At 40.5% G+C, this 21,107-nt stretch overlaps 1 protein-coding gene across 1 annotated transcript in view; it reads left to right on the forward strand.

The window, feature by feature from the left end:
- The window catches only part of LOC135223630 (son of sevenless homolog 2-like), a 547,573-nt gene that overhangs the window by 4,000 nt on the left and 522,466 nt on the right, over positions 1-21,107 (forward strand). The window contains 1 exon segment of the mRNA XM_064262244.1: positions 8,309-8,449. Coding sequence (XP_064118314.1) covers positions 8,309-8,449 — 141 coding nt within the window.

Below are 21,107 nucleotides of genomic sequence, written 5' to 3' on the forward strand. Positions count from 1 at the left end.
ACTCGCGCCCTCTAAGAAGCTTTATAGAAGAGGAAGCTTCACGTCCCCTCTCTCTTGTTTTGCGTTTCAGTGAGAAGTAAGAAGGCGAACGTCGCCTGATCACGTGTACGTCTTTCCACCGAGAAATATGAAAAGAAGGCAGTTTCTCTCGCTTGTTTTGACGCCTGTCAGGAGCGTGCCGCTTTTCTGCACGCTTCTTTTGACGCTCGGCTTGAACGGGACGCTCGAATGGACGCCAGGCGCGCGCCAGTGGACGCCGAGCGTCCTCGCCAGTGGACGCCGAGCGCGCGCCAGTGGACGCCGAGCGTCCTCGCCAGTGGACGCCGAGCGCGCGCCAGTGGACGCCGAGCGTCCTCGCCAGTGGACGCCGAGCGTCCTCGCCAGTGGACGCCGAGCGCCGCGCCAGGACGCCGAGCTTCCTCGCCAGTGGACGCCGATCGTACTCGCCAGTGGACGCCAAGCGCGCGCCAGCGCACGCCAGGTTTGTCCTCCTGGCTGAACGTTCTATTGAACTCTTCCAAGCTCTTGTTTAAAGATTTGAGCCTAGAGAATGTGAAGTAAGCAGTGCTTCGGAGGAAGCTTAAAGTGAACAGACAACTTCGTCTTTGAAACCCAGCAAGACCTCGGGTTTCGTGAATTCAAGAGGTCTCTGTCAATATTATATTGCTTTTCGCAAAGGTGGATGGAGTTAAGGAAAGCTCAAGGGAAGATCTCGTTTTCTCTACCACAGTCAAGACTTTGCGATAAGGCAGTTACAGGTTATGTAAAGGCTTCGACGTCCTGCACGTCAGGACTCTCGGCAAAAACAAAGTTCAGTAGGATTCTTGCAAAGGCACTCATCAAAAGGACGCTCTTCAGGAAAGCGCAAGACAGGACTTCCTTTGCCATACTGCCATAAATTTTAAGCTTTAGCAGGCATTAGTTGTGATACGGGAGAGGAAGCTGGTTGGAGAGTTTCTTCCTCTTCCCAGGATAATTTTGCAAGCTTTTTAGCCCATCTGAAAGGGTTTTTCAGATGATAGATTTTGTTAGTTTCTAGTCGGGACTACGCTGCCCGGAATTGAACATCGTCGTTCTACCTGCCGTAAGCCCAGTCTCTTAACAGGATTCTTGCCCCTTCCTCGTTTGAGACGGGAATCGGAAAAATAAAATGCCTTTTTTTTTCGACTTCCTGGATTATGTTTTGTCAATTCAGTGACTTTCCCCCATTGACAATATACTATCGTTTTGTCAAGTAAGTGGGGTATCCCCTCATTGACAAAATATCTCTTTGTCCCGTAAATGGGTTAGTTCTCATTGACAAACATCTCGTTAACTTGATATTGCGTAAGCGAATAAGCTCTTATTGACAAGATTCAGAAGAGCTCTCATTCGTCATTCACAGACTCATACAAGAAATAGACTTGTAGACTACGTCAATGAACGCTTATGTCCAATAACATAAGAAGCTTGAGTTGTCTGCTTCGATTCTCTTAAGTTTTTGTTCATGAAACTTGCCTGTCAGATATGTATTGTAGCTGTATTTCCGAATTCAGCTATATATATGTCTGCCAGGTAAGTATGAACAAACTAACTTATTGTGATATATCATATTTTGCCTTGCGTTATTTTACTACTGGTTGGTTCAAGTCATATACGCTTGCTGTAGTTACCTCTTTGGATGGCAACGGAGAGGTCTGTTGTCTATTATTTAAGGACATTTTAATCGTTACTCCCTGCAGCCTTCCAGGAGTTTCCGATTTATCTTTACCGTTGTATGGTAGTGTTCTGACGACACAACGCATCTTTATATTAGCGTTTTTATGTTTCTCTTAAATATACCAGCTTGAGAGTCTCTTTCTGCTCAAAAAATAACGGACCTATTTCTTCGTAGAATAGGATAGCTGGCAACTCAGACATAAAGTTAAGAGACGACGTTCGTAAGCTGCTGGCTGCTGCTGTGTCTGTCCTCCAGTCCAACCGAGCCAGTAACAGATCGTGCGCTGTCATGCGCGGTAGGTTACGTCTCTCTCTCCTGCGGGATTGACTGACTAACCGTATCTCTGTGCTGGCGGTTACGTCTCTCCTGCGGGATTGACTGACTAACTGTATCTCTGTCCTACAATCACGGACTTTAGCCTAAGATTGAGGGGATTTCTTACGTGAATGAATAAACGTGCATTCGTTTTGCCTTACTATGTTCAATAGAGTTATCTCTTAATCCTTTCGGTGCTCGTTACCGCACGGTATAGAACTACGAGCTCTACCGCAACATTGCACTTTTATATGCTCTCAACTGCTTAGGCAAAGCGCAGCCTTATTAGGGAAGTAAGCATACTCGGGGAGGGAATGGATGAGCTTGCTGGGGACCATTTCCTTCCTGAAGAAGTTTGTTTCCCCGAATAGACTGCAATTCAGACCTCCACAGTTTTTTCCTACCGGGAAACTGAAAATATTATTCAAGATCTAGGAATGATTCTGAACATCTCTCAGTGCGTCTATCACCTGAGGTGATAGAAAGAAGGTGCGGACATCTGGATAGGGTTTCAGATGTCCTGGATCTTAATCTGAAAGAAGTAAAAGCAATTCGGTCGTCCCTCCAGTCCTCGAAACGAGTTTTTGGAACCAGTGGTCCAGATCAACTCTGATATTCCACAGCTCTCTCATATCTTAAGAAGTATCTTCTCTCGGTCCCTGTTGGAGTTTACGAGAAAGAGCCTATTATAACAACAGGCGTAGAATGTAACGATCCTCTAGAGGTTCGTTACAGGATTGCAAAAGTCCGTACGAATCGTCTCTATCGACGGCAGCAACTATTGACTTTTTTTTTTTTTTTTTTTTTTTTTTTTTTTTTTCCGAGTGATCTTTCTTTAGAAGTAAAAAAGTTGAGAGTTTGTGGAGACTTTAGGGACGCCCTTTCATTCTTCTCTTCGATATGTTGAGGACGAAGAGGCTTCTTTTTTCTCTGCTCCCCCTTTTGTGTTAAATTTTCCCCCCCCCCCCACCCCCCCTTTCCGATTCCCCCCGGGGGGGGAAAATTTTTTCCGGGTTAACCCATTTAAACCGCCAAAATCCCCCCCCCCCTAAAATTGGGAAATATTGAACGGGGATGGAATGTTTAGTCTCTTTTCCCCTTTTTCAATCGCTTAGGAAATGTAATAAGAGGATTTATGACGTCACAGGGAGCGACAATGACGCTGATCGCCCCATGTTGGCCTTCAGGATCCTGGATCACAGAGGGTCACATCCTTCCTAGTTCACTTCCAAGGGACCTTTTCCGAGAGAGTCGGTCTACTCTAAACTCGAAAGGTACCTATAACCTCTCCGCTCTGAGTCTGACTACGTTTCAGACTATCGAGATGTTGACAGGAATAAGATTACCGTCGTCCATTTCCGTCTGAAGAATGGGATAAGCTGGCAGTCACAACTATTAAAGAATACGCAAATATGTTGTTGACGGCCTTTGGGCTCTGAGATTTGCGTCTGTCAAACAACAAAGCCCTTCACGATCTTTGAGTTCTGTGGAATCTCGAAACTCGCTCACCATCTACTTTTTGTCTCACCTGTTTTCTCGGAGTCAGACACTCGTGCGAGATCAGGCGACATATAGTAGCCCTGAGTTTCTTGTTGACGAAGTCGGTTGCGTTTATACACCCCCAATGATCGTGTAACATGAGACCAGGTTGGACTGTCAGGTATTCTTCCTTCGGGACTGAATCGCCTTTTTGCTCCTCGCTCCTTTCTCCTGGCACCAGAAGCTCGAGTCAGGAGTTGATTCGCTGACGACGTGGGGTTGCGTTGATACACCCCCCAAGGTTTGCTTAGATTGAATCGCCCAGGCAGTCCAGGACACTCATCCTTCAGCGAAGAATAGTGCCTTATGGGTCTTCAGGGTACAGCCTTGCTGTCCTTGATTCGTCTGACTGGTCAACTGGTCGGTCACCTTGACTTAGTACAGACGGACTGACTGTGCATGTCCCAGATCGAAGCTTTCAATATGGAACTTAGACGTAGTCTGAAGTTCTTGATGTCAAAGCATTCGAACCTCTCCTACCTGTTAACTTCTTGCATGTGATCAGGAAGGCCTTCTTCTAACCACCCTAGATACGACAAAGAGGGTTAGTGAGATTTTAAGCCATCGTCACAAGTTTTGGCTTTAGAGAACACAAGGCGGTGTGCTCTCTAAGCCTTCCGTTGTGGCCTAAGAATGGAAACCCGTTTTGTCCTTGGGCCAGGAGCTTGGAAGCAAGGATGGCACAAGTTAGTGGGCAGGAGCCAGAGAGAGTCCTGTGCCCTGTCGGGTCTCTCAAGTTTTATCTACATAAAACTCAAGAAAGTCGAAGTCATTCGGGCAATCTGCAGTGTTCCGAAAAAGACCAGACTTGCCCATATCGAAGAACACCCTGGCTTTAGTGTTAAGGAGTTCTTTCAAAAATGCTCCTTCATTGTGTTTGCCCAAAGATTTGAAATCTTTTTATCTGAATGCTCACGAGGTGAGGGCGCGGCCTCGGAAGCATTTCAACAGAGCATGGCACTCAGCAACATCCTGAGTACCATGTTTTAGCGAAGCAACTCTGTGTTCACTTCACACTCCCTGCGAGATGTGAAGATGGCATATGAGATCTGCTGCTCGCTAGGGCCATACGTGTCTGCAGACACAATCTTGGGGGCAAGAAGTACCACTCATCCTATCCTGTAGAAAATGGTTAGGAAGAGCTCTTAATTTAGTTGTTGAGTCGCCGACAATGGCGACTTCTTAACTCTTAAGCCTTAGTTAACACACCTTTAACTTTGGCTAGGTTGGTCAGGTGGTGATATATATTTTATATAATATATATATATATTTATTTTTTTTACTTCTTAGCCTCATGGTATGGTCAATATGGTCTAGTCACATTGTGGTCACGCCCCCGTTGACAGATCATCTGGAGTGCACCAGCTTTATAGGTCTCTACCTCGCTGGCAACTCTAGTAAAGCAGAAGCAGACTTGGGTGACAGTAATCACGAAGTCAGCTATGCTAAGAGGTGGAACCAAGATGTAAATCATCTGCATGCATTTGTCTCCCAAAATCCTTCTATTCTGTCCCTTCCCACCTCCAACGGTGGGATTCAGCTATATATATAATCTGAACAGGTAAGTTCATGAACAAAAAAAATGATAAAAAAAAAAAAAAAATATTGTTATGATACAATAAAGTTTGTTTATACTTACCTGGCAGATATATATAATCAAGTACCCACCCACCTCCCCTCAGGGGACAGTGGAAATAAAAATTATGAATAAAAAATGGGAATGGTTCCTGATACCCGCCTCCCAGCGGCGGGAATGGGTACTAACCACCTGGCCGACCACTGCGTGTGTCGGAAGTTTTTTAAATTCTGTCGGACTTCAGAAAATACAGCTATATATATATCTGCCAGGTAAGTATGAACAAACTTTATTGTATCATAACAATATCATGTTACGACGCATGTTCCAGGGTTACGACGCCTACAACGCTCATCTGCCAGAAGAAATATGACACCAAAAATGCAAAATAATCAATATTTGAAGTTTTTTTTTTATGAAAAATGCAATAAGAATGCAGTTTACATAGTTTTGAATGCAGCCAAAGCATTAAAAGTAAGGTTTTCTTAGGATTTTTCACGATGTTCCGGCTTATGACGATTTTCGGGTTACCACACGTCTCAAGAACGAACCCCTGTTATAACCCGGGGACTGCCTGTATTTATAGGTGTTGTTGATGACATAAGGACTGGCCGCTTTGACGACTCACGCTGCTTCCATTGTCAGTCTACCACTGGGTTGTCAGCACTGGCGACTACGCTTCTCCCAAAGTCGATGCTGACTTAGGTTCACCTGTCCTGACAACTCACACTTCTTCCATTGTCTGTCTGGACAGGAAATTAGTCGATGGGTTGTCTTCTGTCATCTGGTGATTTGTTTGCCATCTACTTTTTGTCTCACCTGTTTTCATGGAGTCGGACACTCACGCAAGATCAGCCAACATTCAGTAGCTCTGAGTTTCTTGTTGACAAAATCGGTTCCGTTGTTACACCCTCCAATGATCGTTTAACATGAGACCAGTTTGAACCAGGACTGAGTTGCCTTTCGCTCCGCACTCCTTTCTCTTGGCACCAGAAAGTCGAGTCAGGAGTCACTCATGAGACAATATCGCTGCTGGCGACGTTGGATTGCGCTGATACACCCCCAATGTTTGCTTAGCTTTGAATCATGCAGACAGTCCAGGCACTCATCCTTCAGGAAAGAGTTGCCAATAACCCTCTCCTGTCTCTCGGCACCAGACATTTGTGAGAGAGCAGGTGTTGCTGGTGGTTTTAGTGCTTGATGAAATTATTGGGGTGTAGCCTTTCTGTCCTTGATGTCGTCTGATGTGTCACCTGGTTGGTCACCTGACTTTTGTACAGATGGACTGACTATGCACTTACGCCTTGTCCTTTACTACTGCAGTTCGGTGGCATTATGGTAGGAGACTTAACCCTTAAACGCCTACTGGACGTATTTTACGTTGAGATAAATTGTCTGTTGGGGGCCAACTGGTCATAATTTACGTCGACGTAGAAAGGTTTTTTTAAATTCGCGGAAAAATACTTATAGGCCTACCAGCCGAAAACTTTTGAATCGCACCTTGGGGGATGCTGGGAGTTCACGGATCAATGTGTTGTTTAGTTTACAATCGTTACGCAGGCGCACAAGCGCGAATTTATTTCTTAGCGCACTAAAAAGTATCAGTGACACATCTCAGAAACTATTTTGTCAGTTTGACATAATTTTTGCACCATTTTTAATTAGCCGTTACATGAAAATGTGCGCAATTTCATGTAGAATACATGAAATTGCGCACCTTCCCTTGATTTTCAAGGGAAGGTTTTGTAACTCAACAGCAGTGTTTCCAACTGGTGGACAGAATAGGAGGTAACAGTGTTGCCAATGTGGTAAATTTTGGTGTGGTTTTGGGGGATTTAGGGCTAGATAGATTATACAGGAAGTATCATTATTATTGATTTAATTATAAAAATTCCATATTTAAAATGATTCTTACCTACTGTGAAAGTTAGCTTACATCTACATGCCAGTTAGGCGAGTTGGCATTTTAAAAAAAATCGAATGGCTGTCAGGATGACTGTCTAGTTCGCCTGTCTTCCACCAGGTGTGTTTCGAATATTTTAGCTCTTGTCAGAATCCTTCTTGCTGCCATTGCTCTGAGACGATTGTTTTTCACCTGTTTACAGTATTGTAATTTCATTTTCTTAGGATGCTATATAGGAATGATTTTGGCGTAAGCAGGATGTCAGAATTTGAAGTAGATCAACATTTGGTTTGTACCCCACAGAGGGATCTTGGAAGTAGATGTGAGGAATGTAGGGGATTATTCTGAGGACTTTATGCCTGAATATGTCGGATATAGGAAAGAAGGGAAGCTGATCGATTGCAAAAGCAATTAGATAGGTCAGGACTTAAACCTGTCAGTTCTACCCTACCTAGTGTCCCTTCATCTGCAGCTATCCCTTAGGCTAGGCATTTTGGTAGCACTAGTATTGAGACTTCCTTAGTAGCACCGCCTTCTGTTCCCCATTCAGTTCAAGAAAAGCATATGGAGAAATTAGAACATGACGTTAACCTTATTGTAAGTTCTATTACAAGTTGAAATAAGTTCATGACAGGGAACATTCCGAACCCCTCCATAGTGTGCGCTCCTTTTCACATTCCCCTGTGAGAAATAAGATGTTGGTGCCCTTGCCTGTACGTATCTAAATGGACTGATGTGTAGAGAATGTCAGACTATTCAGTTTATAAATAAACAAAGAAAAAATATTGTATTGAGGAATCCAAGTCAGACTGTGTTGCCAGTCTTAGAAGACCTATGATTTTTTTTATAGTATTTAAATTGATTCATGGTATCTTGGCTAACCCACTGTGTAAGTGGATAAATGTCATGAAGTAAATGAGGAAAGTGTCAAGTATATATTAGCTTAGGCTAGAATTTATATGGAATCACTGTTGCATCTCATGAGTGTTCTGGTTTTAGCTATATAGCGGTGTCTGTATTTTATTCATCAGATTTACCATTTGTCGGAAGGCCAGACCACCAAATCTTCTGATAAGTTTAGGTGCTAAATTATTAAAATAAGAATCATTGCTTTATTTTGTAATTCAAACATATTTCTCTTGACTTTTAGTTAGCTTTGGTGGTAAGGGTACTTGTAAAAGTATAAGTGTGTTTTGTAATACAGTAAAAGAAAAGTTGTTATTTTTACTGGTGACATTTTATGTATGAAATATAAGATTTTTTTCTTTTTTTGCAGGATGTTGAAGAAAGAGTACAGAGGACATTTCCTAATCCAATTGACAGATGGGCTATTGGGGATGCTCAAGCAGCTATTGAAAAAGGCCGCAAAAAATCACCGCTTGTATTACCAGCGGAAAAAGCACATCCTTTATTACGAGTAAGTTGGATGTTTTGTCTTTCAGAGGTATAAGATGCTGAATAAGTTACCTTTGTGCACTGAGAGGTTACTTAAAGGTAATGAAGTAAGTAGAGAAGTGAGTTACATTAAAACTGTTAAGGTTGTCTCATTTTTGGGCCCCCAGATCCCTGACCCATGCAAGCACAGCGAGTGGATAATTTCAAATTCCACAGATCAACATGGCTGGTCTGTTATTTATTTGTGTGTATCTTCCAATTTTGTCCAACTAATTCAAGAACCCACACATTTTTATGTATGTAACTTACCAAATAATTATATTTCCTAAAGTTTTACTCACCAGCAGCTTAAATTTTTGAAATTTGCGACGGTAAAACTAGTTTGGTAGGTTAGTTAATTGGCCCCGCCCATTTTTAGGGTGAGGAAGGAACAATGCAGCTGAGAGCCATCAGTAGTTTTCTGCTGGTTCTCGGCTCTCAACTGAAGTTCAGTTAAGAGCAGTCAGCTTGATTTTGATTTTTGTCTATGTCTCCATCTGTGTTTTTCTCCCTTTGGTGATGTATGGGCAACCTTTGACCATGCATTTTGTCAAGTTTTCCATTAGATTCTTTGGTAACAAGACTATTACCTAATTTAGTTGACTTGTGCAAATAGCTTATGGTATTGCAACAAAGGCTGCAATATGAGACTAACAAAAGCCAAATTGATTCACACATTGTGTGCAGAATGTAGGGAACAGGTGTGTTCCATTAATTTGACCTGCAATGAGTGTTCTGACTGGGATGCCAAAAAATGAAGGGTATTAAAATCACATTTAAATGAATTAAATAAAGACAGGAAACCTAAAGCAGCTCAGCTGCCTTGATGAATGATTTACTGCAAGCATTTTCCCAGGGTTTTTCTCTACAGTAGCTCTGTCTTTCCCAGCTAAGACTTTTTTTTTTTTTTTTTTTTTTTTTTTTTTTGTTTTTTTTTTTTCCTCCCAGCTAAGATTTTTTTTTTTTTTAGTGATAGGCCAAAGTGACTCCATTAAACTTCCAAAGATGGTGCTCTCATTTTCTGCTAGGAGAAGTACTTAATGGTCTGGAGAGCTGGCTTTCGGAGAAGAGAGATCAAGGAAAGTCATCTTTTGCGTACCCCCCCTTCTCTTTTGGTATTTTGGAGGTACAGTGTGTATCTTACAGGGGAAGCCCTTCTCTGGAAGTGGCTGCCTTGTCCCAGGTAGCTTCTTTGGGCTCATTGACTTTTCTTGAAGGTCAGCCTTTGCCTCCACCAAGTTGATGTTCTCTGCTAATTTTTATTCAAGATTTTTTAAGTTATAAGTTTTCTAGATTGGTCTATTGAGGCTTTAGCTAGAAAGATTAAGAGATTTTCTGCCTTGCCTTAGGATGTTGCCTTGGATTAGATGATGGCACACAAGACAGTCAGCATTGTTGTTTTTGCCTCTTGATCGCCAACACCTCTTCCCGGAAACTTTTAACAGTAACATTGCCATGGGTCTCCAAAAGAAGAGTACACCAGACCTTTTAGTTTGCTCTTCCAGATGCTCTAGAGAATTTTCTTTGGTTAATTCCAGATCGGTGTCTCCTCTTCAGTCTCTGCCCTTTTGTATTAGTAGATCAAGACTTCATTCTAGACCCGGGCTAACCTTCCTGCATTTTCTCGTCCCGCCCTTTTAAGACTTCCATCAAGCCCTTTTCCCCAAAAGTAAAGTTGCTTCCCTCCATGTCCTAGTAGGACCCAGGTTTCTCCATTTCTGGGAGAGATGTAGTATGAGAGGTGCAGAGGAGTGGATTATTAAGTGTTGAAAGAAGGTTATTCCATTGCATTCAAGCAGAAATCTCCCTTAGTCAACCCTCTTAATGAGAGAATGCCTTGATGAAGTCATTGGGCTTCAGCACGGCATATCATTCCCGTGCTGAAGCGTGGTGACGGGCAAGAGGGCTCTCGAACTGGGGAATTTTTTGTTTTTCCTCATTTGTTGACTCTAAATTTCTCTCATCCTATTTCTATTACTTATAATTGTTTCATTCTTCTTCATATTTATCAACTTTCTCCAACCTTGCTGTCAAAACTCTTACCCATTTCACTGTCCAGATGTTTTTTTTAGGGGACATCATATCCGGGATTGGAAATTTTTCAAAATCAATTGTGGGAGCTGTGGTGGTCTTGCCAACTACCCGATAATGTTTGGACACCTTGGAATGTCAGTATTTCCATACTGGCATGCGGGACTATTCTCCAACCAAAACTTGGCCTTCGGATTCCAGGGGTTGGCCGGTTTCATAGAGATAGGACTCTCGGCATTCTGTCCGGTTTGCCTGCCACTATGATTGGAGTGGGGATGATTGTATTCCTGTAATGCTCTCAGTCCCATCAAGCGGGTTTGGCATACACTTGAGCCACTCTAATCATAGTGGTACCATCCCTTTGTGGTAGGGTAGGGAGTGGACATTTGGGAAGCAGCTCTCGCAGGTGTCATTGGTGGAGAAATTAATTTCATGAAAGGGTAAGGGGTTCTCTTTTGGGATGTCAGACAGTCTTAATTTTTTTTCTTTCCCCCAACTAATTTTAATGACGGGCCAAATTAATGTTTCTAATACCCCTGGATCGAATGGCGAACATCTGACACTGTTGACGACCTCTGCTAATTTAATTAGGGAAAACTCTGTTGATGACCTCGGAACTAGGAAGGACCATTCTATTGATATTCCAAAATTGAGTAATCTGGTAACGCAAGGAAACTTCGAATCCTTCATGTTACCCAAATTCCAATAGAAACAAATTATGATAATATATATAAAGAATTTAAGTGTTATGGCTCTATACAGAAATAAGAATGAAACTGGAAGATACAAATTGGGATTCATGGATATCTTTACAATAGTCATGATGAAGCATTTAATGCAATATGTAATATTAATAATATCAAAATTAATAACTTGAATATAATGGCTGCTCTTTGCGACAAGGTACCAAAGGATTTGGATGTTTATAGACCTGCGGACTGGTTTGAAAAAGATGCTGATTTAGTTATGCCTTCCCAGAGGAAGCCAAAACCACCGATGTGGCTTGTAGCTGAATCTCAGGGGGTTACAGGGAACTATTTCAAATATGCAAATTAATTCAGAAAAAAGTAGGAACTATTGCACCAGGAGATATATCTCGTTTTGGAAAAAATAGTTACCTTATCCATGCCAAATCATGCACACCAGTCTGTAATACTATCCAACCTTAAAACAAATGATGATGATATTAAGTTAGATGTCAAACCCCACCTAAATTTTAGCTACGGAAGGGGAGTAGTTTTTAACAAAGGGATCTGTATGAATTTACAGAGGAGGAGATACTGGCCATGTGTCCACTAAATGTATGGAAAGTACACAAAGTCCCGGGGGTACATCAATGATTATCCTTACTTTCCAGGATGCTGATGTACCTTCCCGTATTATTATTGAAAATGAAGTTATTAAAGTTCGACCATTCAAGCAGAAGCCACTGCAATGTTTTAATTGTTTTAAATTTGGACACCCGTCAAAAGTTTTCAAAAACGAAAAAATGTGTGGTATTTGCTCTAAATCTTACCATGGAGAATGTGCACTTGATGCCAGGTGTTTAAATTGCAGCTCAAATCATAAATCCACTGACCGGAGCTGTGAGCTGTATAAGTCCGAAGAAGCTGCCCTTAACAAATCCAATTTAGAACATATAAGTGTGGGATATGCCAAAAGACTATTAGATAAATCAAGTAGTTATGCAAAGGCACTTAAATCAAACCCACCTAGCACTGCCAATAGTTCTATAAAAAGAAATATACCATCCAATGATAAAATGCTGCATGATGAGGTAAGCATATTGCCTTCTGAGGCTTTGCCACAATGTATTAACAGTGGGGCATTGCCCCCATCCCCGTACAACCTTCGTGTCCCCCATTACAATTAGTAGTAAAAACCTCTCTCAGGCCATGTCCTTGCCTGATTTGATGGAGGTTCCACTTAAACCAACTTGCCTGGTGCACCTGTTGAAGGGGAAAGGTGCAAAAACCTAGAAGCCCACCACCTATTAATCGAAAAAGAGAGAGACCTCCATCTCTCTCACCTCCTTCCATCAGAAACATTAAAGCTATGACGTCAAATAAATTTGATGTTTTATCTGTTGATGTTTCTGATCAACTAGAAGATAACTTGAATAAATCAGAAATTCAAGTTGAGGTCCACCATCCGCCTCAACAAATAGATCAAAAGGACACAAAGAAAAAGACAAACGTAAAACCCAATATATCAAGACCATCTCTAAAGAAACCTACAGGAAATAATGTTAGATTAAAAGTTGCCAGTGGGAAGACCTCATCCAAGATGTCTTCCAGAAGTGATCCATAGTTTTCTCCTCCATTTTGCAGTGGAATTGTCAGGGTTTAAGGGCCAAATATGAAGAACTTAAGCTACTAATTCATGAGCATTTCCCCCATAAACATTGTATGTCTACAAGAGAGCAAGCTTGATGCTAATATCCTTGTCCTCGAGAGTATATTAGCTATAGAACACCATATAATCAACAAGCAGGGAGCCATGGCGGAAGTCTCATTTACGTTCGTCGAGATGTTCCCCAAATATCTTTGTCTATTCGTACACCTCTGCAGGCAGTGGTTGACAGATTGATATAGGAAGAAAATATACAATATGCTCTCTGTACCTACCTCCAAATGATAATATTTTGTATGATAATTTAGTAGAGGTGATTCAACAACTCCCCCAACCTTTTCTCTTATTGGGAGATTTGAATGGTAGACATCCTTTATGGGGCGATGTTTTAGCAAACACAAGGGGCAATATTATATCATCAATTGTGGAAAATAAGGATGTTGGACTCCTTAATACAGGAGAGCCCACACACTTTCATGTCCAGACAGGTACCTTGTCATGCATTGACCTATCAATCGCAAGCTCTAATTGCCTTCTCGATTTCGATTGGAGGACATTAGATGATTGGCATACTAGTGATCATGCACCAGTCATTATAAGCACCAACAATGGTCCACCTTTACAGAGATCGCCACGATGGAATCTTGACAAGGCAGACTGGGGTAGATTTCGTGGAGCTAAGCGAAATTGAAAGGGAATGCAGAACAGTTTGAAAAATATTGATGATGCCATAGACATGCTGAATGGAACCCTTCATACAGCAGGAGTCAATTCAATTCCCAAAACAACAGGGTTATTCAAACGACGACCAGTCCCTGGTGGTCTTCAGAACTAACTGCCCTGCACAGAGCCACAAGAAGGTCTTTAACCCGATTGCGCAGACGCCGTACTGAGGAGAATTTAATTACATACAAGAAATGTAGAGCACAGTTCCGTTCGTGCCATGAAAGAAGCTAGGCGCCAGTCTTGGGTGGTCTTTTGTTTCCTCCATTAACAGTAGAACACCACCATCTTCTGTGTGGAGGAAAGTGAAAAAGATAGCAGGCAAATTCACCCCCAACCCACCACCAGTGTTGAAGGTGAATGATCAGTATGTGACTGGAGCAACTGACGTTAGCAATGCCCTGGCGGATCATTTCTCAAATGTATCACGCAAGTGTGAAGCAGCTCCTGGTCACCTTTAGTTTAGGGAGCAATGAAGAAAAGAAAATTTTAAATTTTGCAACAGGAAGGGAAGAGTCATACAACTCTCCTTTTACTGAAAGAGAATTTGACTCCGCACTTGCTACATGTAATGATACAGCCCCCTGGACCCGATGAAATTCCATATGCAATGATTAAACATGTACCTGTTAATACCAAGTTGTTTATTTTAAGCATTATTAACAGAATATGGCATGATCATAGTTATCCAAGTGTTTGGGAACTAGCCATTATTTTTAGCCTTTTAAAAACCTGGTAAGGATAAGTTTTTAGCTGCAAACTATCGACCAATTGCATTGACATCTTGTTTATGTAAGATCATGGAGAAGATGGTCAATGTAAGACTGGTATGGTACCTGGAAAAGAAGGGTATTTTATCACCTATCCAGTGTGGATTTTAGAAAAATGCATTCAACGACTGATGTGTTGATGCGACTGGAATCCTCTATTTGTGAAGCCTTTGCTTCCAAACAGCACCATGTAACAGTCTTTTTTGATCTTGAGAAGGCATATGATACTGCATGGAGATATGGTATACTTAAAACCATTCATGAATTGGGGTTACGAGGAGAGTTTACCATTGTTCATTCAATCATTTGTTTCACATAGATTTTTTCAAGTCAGAGTGGGGGAAAAGGAAACTCTATCAGAGAGGAGATGTCAGGAAGAAGGAGTTCCCCTCCCAGGGTATGTGCTAAGTGTAACACTATTTGCACTAGCCATTAATGGATATCCTCTGTCATTCCCCAAGATATTCTCTCAACATTATTTGTAGATGATCTCTCCATATCATTTGCTGGATCTAGAATGTCGATGGTTGAGAGAAAACTACAACTCTCAATTGACAAAATTATTCAGTGGGCTGATATGAATGGATTTAAGTTTTCGACAAACAAAACTACTGTTGTCCATTTCTGTCGTATTCGGGGAGTACATCCTGACCCGGATATATACATCAAAGGCCAACGGATCCCATGTGTAAATGAAGCTAGATTTTTAGGTTTGATATTTGATTGCAGGTTGACATGGGTTCCTCACTTAAAGGCGTTAAAAGTTAAGTGTCTTGAGGCTCTGAATCTTTTAAAAGTATTGTCACATACATCATGGGGGGCAGACCGCAAAACTATTTTAAAATTATACAAGGCCTTAATTTTTTCTAAAATTAGTTATGGGTGTGAAATATACTCCTCAGCCACCCAAGCAGATTAAAGGTATTAGATTCTATACACCATGCTGGTATTAGACTGTCTACAGGAGCGTTTAGAACTTCGCCTATTCCAAGTCTCCTTGTTGACGCTGGAGAATTAACTTTAGACCTTTACCGAAAGTCTTCTATTATTCGGTATTGGTTTAGGTTGCAAAGACTTCCCAATTCTTTAGCTTGTCAGACTGCAAACTTTGTAAGGCATTTTAGATATTTTGAGTTACACCCAAAAATCTCCTCAACCTTATGGTTTTCGGGTAAAACAATTAATAAACTTTGGTCTTGATATAGCAAGAAATAGAGTTCTTCCATTCAAGATATCAGCAACCCCTCCATGGAAATTACCAGATATATCTTTTTGTAAATAAATATTTTATTGTATAAAAAAGAACATGACTGAATTAGAAGCCAGGTCTCTCTTTCATGAACATGTCGAAGAACATAAGGATTCTACTTTTATATTTACAGATGGCTCCAAATCTGATGCTGGCGTTGGATTTGGAGTATATAGTGGTTCTTTTAATTGTAGAGGTGCACTTCCTCTAGTATCTTCCATATTTACTGCAGAACTTATGGCATATTAACCGCTATTGAGAAAATAGCATTAAAAGATGAGGGCAATTTTACCATTTTTAGTGATGCAAGAAGTGTCCTTCAAGCTTTAGAAGTTTTTAATTCTAGTAACCCTTTGGTTTTAAAGATTTTAGAGTGGCTTTTTATTATTGGTCTGAAAGGCATAACAGTTCGATTTTGTTGGGTTCCGGCACACGTAGGTGTGTGTGGAAATGAGGAGGCAGATTCACTGGCAAGAATGCTGCAGCTGAGTTGCTACCAAGAAGGTATCCCATTCCATGTAATGATTTTTTACCTACAATTAAGAATTTTATTTGTAATAATTGGCAAAAGCATTGGGAAAGCTTAGCCGATAATAAGATGAGAGAAATAACAAATGTTATATCCCCTTGGAAATATAACGTGATGCCCCGAAAGTGGGAGACTACTCTTTGTCGTCTCCGAATTGGTCACACTCGGATGACACATGAGTTTTTGCTAGCTGGCCAACACCAACCATATTGTGACGACTGTTTGATACCCTTGACCGTGAAGCATTTGTTGACTGAATGCCCCACTTATAGCACGGAAAGAAATAGATATCTGTTTGAGGCTCGAGGTGAGGATGGCAGGTTCATCCTTGCCAAGATTCTTGGACATGATGTGTCATACAATGCAAGTGGCATTTTTAGATTTATTTCAGAAGCAGGTCTTCTGAAAGCTATTTAACTTTTACAATGATATTTGCTTTTATGGTTTTAATTGCATATAATTTTATTCTTTATTTATAATAAACGATATCGGCGTCAATGACCTTCGATGTCAGGATGCCAGAGAACTAACAATCATTCATTCATTCATTCATTCATTCCCTTAGTCAACTCGCCCATCACGTTGACCACCTACATGTAGTCGGTAGGCTCACAGAGGTACAGTGGGCCTCCCGTATTCGCGTTCTCTGGATTCATGGATTTCTCTGTAGACCATATCTACCCATTATTTACGGGGGATGTAGCTATTCGCGAGGTTTTATGACTATTATAATCACTAATTCATGTATTTTGGTGTTATTTTCATGACTCAATACATTTTTATGATACAAAAATTATTTACTAATTTTCAAATATTAATCTGATTAATAGTGTATTAGTAAGTTTAATAAGATTAGATGCTCTCTCTCTGTTATTGGCTGTTTATATATTTCTAAAGATAAAATGTTTCAGGTGACTTTGAAATTATATTAACCCTTAGATTGCTTCAATATGCATTTGGAATTTCCCCTGGTGCGTAAAACTTCATAAAAAATGAAAATGCACCAGTTGACTTCATATACCTTGTGCTTTAAGAACAGGACCTATATTTTCCATATCTGGCATTATTTTTTTCTTAAAATCTGATTAAAGGCCTGAAAAATACTGTCTTTTTTTTTAGAAAAATGGTAAAAAAAAAAGCAAAAAAAAAAAACCTTTGGAGTGCATTATACATAATTCTTAACCCAGCATTTTGTTTGGGTAGCTAAAATTAAAGGAAAGGCATGTGAATTGAATTTGCAACACTTTCTTGATAAATAACTCTATAAAAAATATTTTTTCTTTGGTAAAATAGGTACCTTTTACGTATTGCTTTTTTGAGATTTTGTAGTGTTGAGAGAAAGAATGGAAAAGAATTTGCAATATAACTTTTATTTTATACAGTTAAATTTTAATATATGGAAATAACAGAGGGAACCTTTTATATATATGCTATAAAGACAGGAATGAAATTGAAAAGTATTTAGTGCATTATATATGAAAAGAAATCTCTTCTCAAACGGAATGGGTATTTTCATTTAGAAAACGTTTAAAACAAAACTTCAGCTAACCACTGTTTTTGTTTAGCTTTTTATATTCACAGGTCTTTTTGTACTTGTTTACAGTATGGTACATTTTGAAGCGTGGCAAAATGCACAATGGTGGTTTGTTAGGACAGGTTTCATGGTGGTATGTTGTTTGTCTTCTTTTGCACTGCCCCTTTTTTTCAAGCAGCAGTCAGTACTTCTTATACTGCAAACAATACAATCAGGCTTATGATTTTTGTTTACAAATTGAGTAATGAAATGCCTGCCTGTGAATCTCTTATAATGGTGATTCCAGTTTCCTCTTACCAATCAGTGGCCTTTTTGAATAACCTTCCAACAATCCATTTGCAAAACCATGTAAACTGGTACAAGATAAGAGTTACTGTTTGATCAGTGGTAACTAACCATTGATCAAACGTTTAATTCTTATTCAAACTTTTCCAGGCTGAAAACTAATCTTAACCTGCACAGCAAGCATAGGCTACATATAGTTGTATGAGGATACATAAACAAATAAAACATTCATTATCTTAGATAAAAATGTAAAACTAGTGCGGAAAACCAAAAGTAATCTAACCTACACAATTGTGCATGTGAAGCAAAAGCAAGACAGGAAATGCAAGAAAAAATAATAATGACTAGGTAGTGTTATAAGTTTAGCTTGCATTGGTCAGTCAGTACTAACTTTTCAACACTTACGAATAAACTGGCTAAATCAATTAGTACTCATTTATCATTTCCCAAACAATGTCCACGAAGCCTAGCCCCCTAAAACGCATTTTTTTCCTTTCCCAAACAATGTCCACTCTGGCAAGTATGTCTCGACTAGGCTAATCCTCCTCTCTCTCTTCTTCCTCTGTTTCTCTATTTATATATATTTAATTTTCATATACATATATACATAAAGAAAAGTATGTCTTTATATAGCCTAACATAAAACCATATAAATAGTTTACTCATTCATATATATTTGTGTACATTTACGATAGATTAAATGGCTGGTTAAATTCTGGCCATAATATCTGCTGCAATTTACTGTCACATAAGCTTGTGGTTACTTATCAAAATATTACTTTCAACCAGCATTGATTCTTGACCAAAAATGCAATAATACGTAAAACATACCAATTTATAGAGAATAAATGAACAAAATACCTGTCATCTCTTGCCCAGCTGGACGTAAACATTGAGTTCTTTTGTTATTGTTATGTTTTGGGACCCCACCAATAGATGGTGCTAGAGACTGCCATCAGGTTTTCCATGATTGTAAATCAAAGAAAATTTACCAGTAATTTTAAGGGTAAACATTTTTCTATGGTGGTAAACCAGTGTCGACTCTCGCTCTTCTAAAACAAGTATCTGTCGTCGCTCAGGGGCAACAGCCGCACTCTAAGGGTTAGTAATACCAATTCAATGGTATATTTGATGTGGGATGATACTTTTAAGTAAACATTTGGTATTTGAACTTTCAAGATAGGCAGATGTGGGCATTTTTAGAGGGGAGTTCTAACTATTCGCGGGTTTGAGCTATTCGCGGGGATGCCTGGTACCCACCCCCCACGAAGACGGGGGAACACTGTATTCAGCCCTCTTAAACGAAGTCTCGTCTCTCCTCCAGATGGAAGCTATCGGAGGAGTCAGTTCAGATGGTTTCTACAATTGTCTCTGTGGTACCCAAAGCATCAGGGGGAAGGCCAGTACTGGACGTCAGTGCCTTGAATTTCTATGTCGAAATGACAAAATTCAAGATGGAAACAAGTCATTCTGTCATGTCACCCATTCATCGAGGCAACTAGATGACAACTGTTAACATGCAGGATGCTTATTTTCACATCCTATTGCATCCAAATTCCAGAAAGTACCTTCGTTTTATATTCCACAACAGAGTATATTGTTCTGATCCCTATGCCTTGAGCTTTTGACAGTCTTTACTCAGGTACTTGCTCTGCTCACCCAGTGGCTTCATCTAATAGGGATCAACATCTCTCTCCTTTTAGACAACCAGCTTCTTTGATTACTGTCAAAGGAAAGGCCCATGGAGGCTCTTCAGAGGACCCTTCTCTTAATGAAAGATTTAGGCCTATTAGTCAACCTTTGAAAGTCCATACTAATTCTTACGCAGAGAATTCTTTATTTAGAGATAGTGATAGATTCTTGGAATTTGCAGGTTTTCCATCCCCCAAAAGAATCCAGGCGTGCCTAAAGAAAGTGCACGGATTCCTCTCCCAGTATACTTGATCCACCAAGCAGTGGATGAACCTGTTCGGCACCTTAGCCTCCATGGTGCAGGTTTTTGCCCTAAGAAGGCTCCATATGAGGTCCTTTCAGTTTTATCATCATGCCAGCAGGGACAGGAGGACTCTTCCAGAATCTTTCTTATTTCCCATCTCTCAGGAGATTAAGAAGGATCTCCTATGGTCGAAATCAGGACTTAAACATTTTGCAAAGAAAGTCCTCAACCAGGCAATGACGGTATACTCTGACAGCACCAATACCCCGGGCTTATATTCAGAAGCAAGGGAGGACTCAATCGTTCTCCTTTTGCAAAGCAGCAAGATTTCTCCTCCTTGCAAACCACAACCAAACAAAGCTGGCAACCTCCAAAAATAACTTGACTTCCAATATTTTGTTCACCAGTCCTGGATCCTCTAGCATGGGTGACGGACATAATGCTACAAGATTGGTCCAAAAAAGATCTACATGCTTTTCCGCCATTCTGCATGATACGGGAACTAATAAAAAACTTACACAACCACTTGAATGTGACAATGACCCTAGTGGCCCCATTCTGGCTGAGACAGGAATGGTACCCAGATCTCAGGCTACTGACAGACTTCCCGAGATTGCTACCTACAAGGCCCGATCTTCTTAGACAGCCCCATTTCAGATGGTATTATCACCAAGGATTATCCACTCTGGCCCTAACATAGTTTTGACTGTCAGGAACCTCCTTAGACAGAGGGGTTTTCACAGCTGCTATTACAGGCTAAGTGGACAATCTTTAGGGCCTGGTGCAGATATTATAATGTCTCGTTTTCCAAGACATTTGTAAAAATTTAGGGGAATTCATTCTGTAACTCAGGATGTCTAGAGGTCTCTGTCTAAAATTAAGGGATACAGAGCGATGTTGAACTCAGTTTTCTGACATAGAGATGTAGATCTGTCCTCCAACCCAGATCTTTCGGACCTAATCAAGTCTTTTAATACATCCAAACCCAAGGAATCAGCAACTGTCTCATGGAATTTGGATGTAGTTTTGAAATGGCTCTCTGGTCCTCATTTCAAACCTATCGTTGTTTTTACGAGACATTACCAGAAAGACCCTCTTTCTCATAGCATTGTCAGCAGTCAAGTGGGTCAGTGAAGTACATGCTATAGATAAAAGAATTGCATTTTCCCAAGAGGATGCAGTTTGTTCATTCACTATGGGCTTTTTAGCAACAAATGAGAACCTAGCCAACC

The sequence above is a fragment of the Macrobrachium nipponense genome, chromosome 10 (genome assembly GCF_015104395.2).
Source record: "Macrobrachium nipponense isolate FS-2020 chromosome 10, ASM1510439v2, whole genome shotgun sequence".
Lineage (NCBI taxonomy): Eukaryota > Metazoa > Arthropoda > Malacostraca > Decapoda > Palaemonidae > Macrobrachium > Macrobrachium nipponense.